A 479-nucleotide genomic window follows, 5' to 3' on the forward strand; every position below is an offset into this window, starting at 1 on the left:
GCTTTGGGGCTCGTGCGGGGGCAGCAGCAAGTGTCATATCCTGCTGCTGCCAGCAGCAGCAGCGCAGCAGTTGCTGCTCAGTCGGCTCCCTCAGAAGGCCGCTGCTCCTCTGTGGCGGAGTCTGAGCGCAGCAGCAGCAGCAGCAGCAGCAGCAGCAGCAGGATATACATGCGGGGGGGCTCCACTCTCTTTCCCCGCGTGCGCTCGCTGCGGCAGCTGCAGCACGACGTTGGTGCTGCTCTCTGCAGCTGGAGACACAACATTTACAATTGGGCAGCAGCAGCAGCAGCAAACTCTTGGGTGGGGCCCCAGGAGGGGGGGCTGCTGCAGCAGGGGGAGACTGCAGTGGTGCTGGGGAAGGTGTTTTGGGCCCTTGACGAGCAGCAGCAGCAAATCGTCCGGAGGCACAGGCAGCACCACGCGCAGCAGCAGCTGCAGCAGCAGCAGCAGCAGCAGGCGCGGCAGCACAACCGGGGCGC

The 479-nt window shown here is 65.6% G+C and overlaps 1 protein-coding gene across 1 annotated transcript in view; it reads left to right on the top strand.

The window, feature by feature from the left end:
- The window catches only part of ETH_00040285 (uncharacterized protein), a gene marked incomplete at both ends in the record, with an annotated part of 2256 nt that overhangs the window by 1596 nt on the left and 181 nt on the right, over positions 1-479 (top strand). The window contains one exon of the mRNA XM_013374131.1: positions 1-478. Within this exon, the coding sequence (XP_013229585.1) occupies positions 1-478 (478 nt within the window). The remainder of the gene's footprint in view (position 479) is intronic.

The sequence above is a fragment of the Eimeria tenella genome, genomic scaffold (genome assembly GCF_000499545.2).
Source record: "Eimeria tenella Houghton genomic scaffold, Eth_scaff1952, whole genome shotgun sequence".
In the NCBI taxonomy this organism is placed as follows: Eukaryota; Apicomplexa; class Conoidasida; order Eucoccidiorida; family Eimeriidae; genus Eimeria; species Eimeria tenella.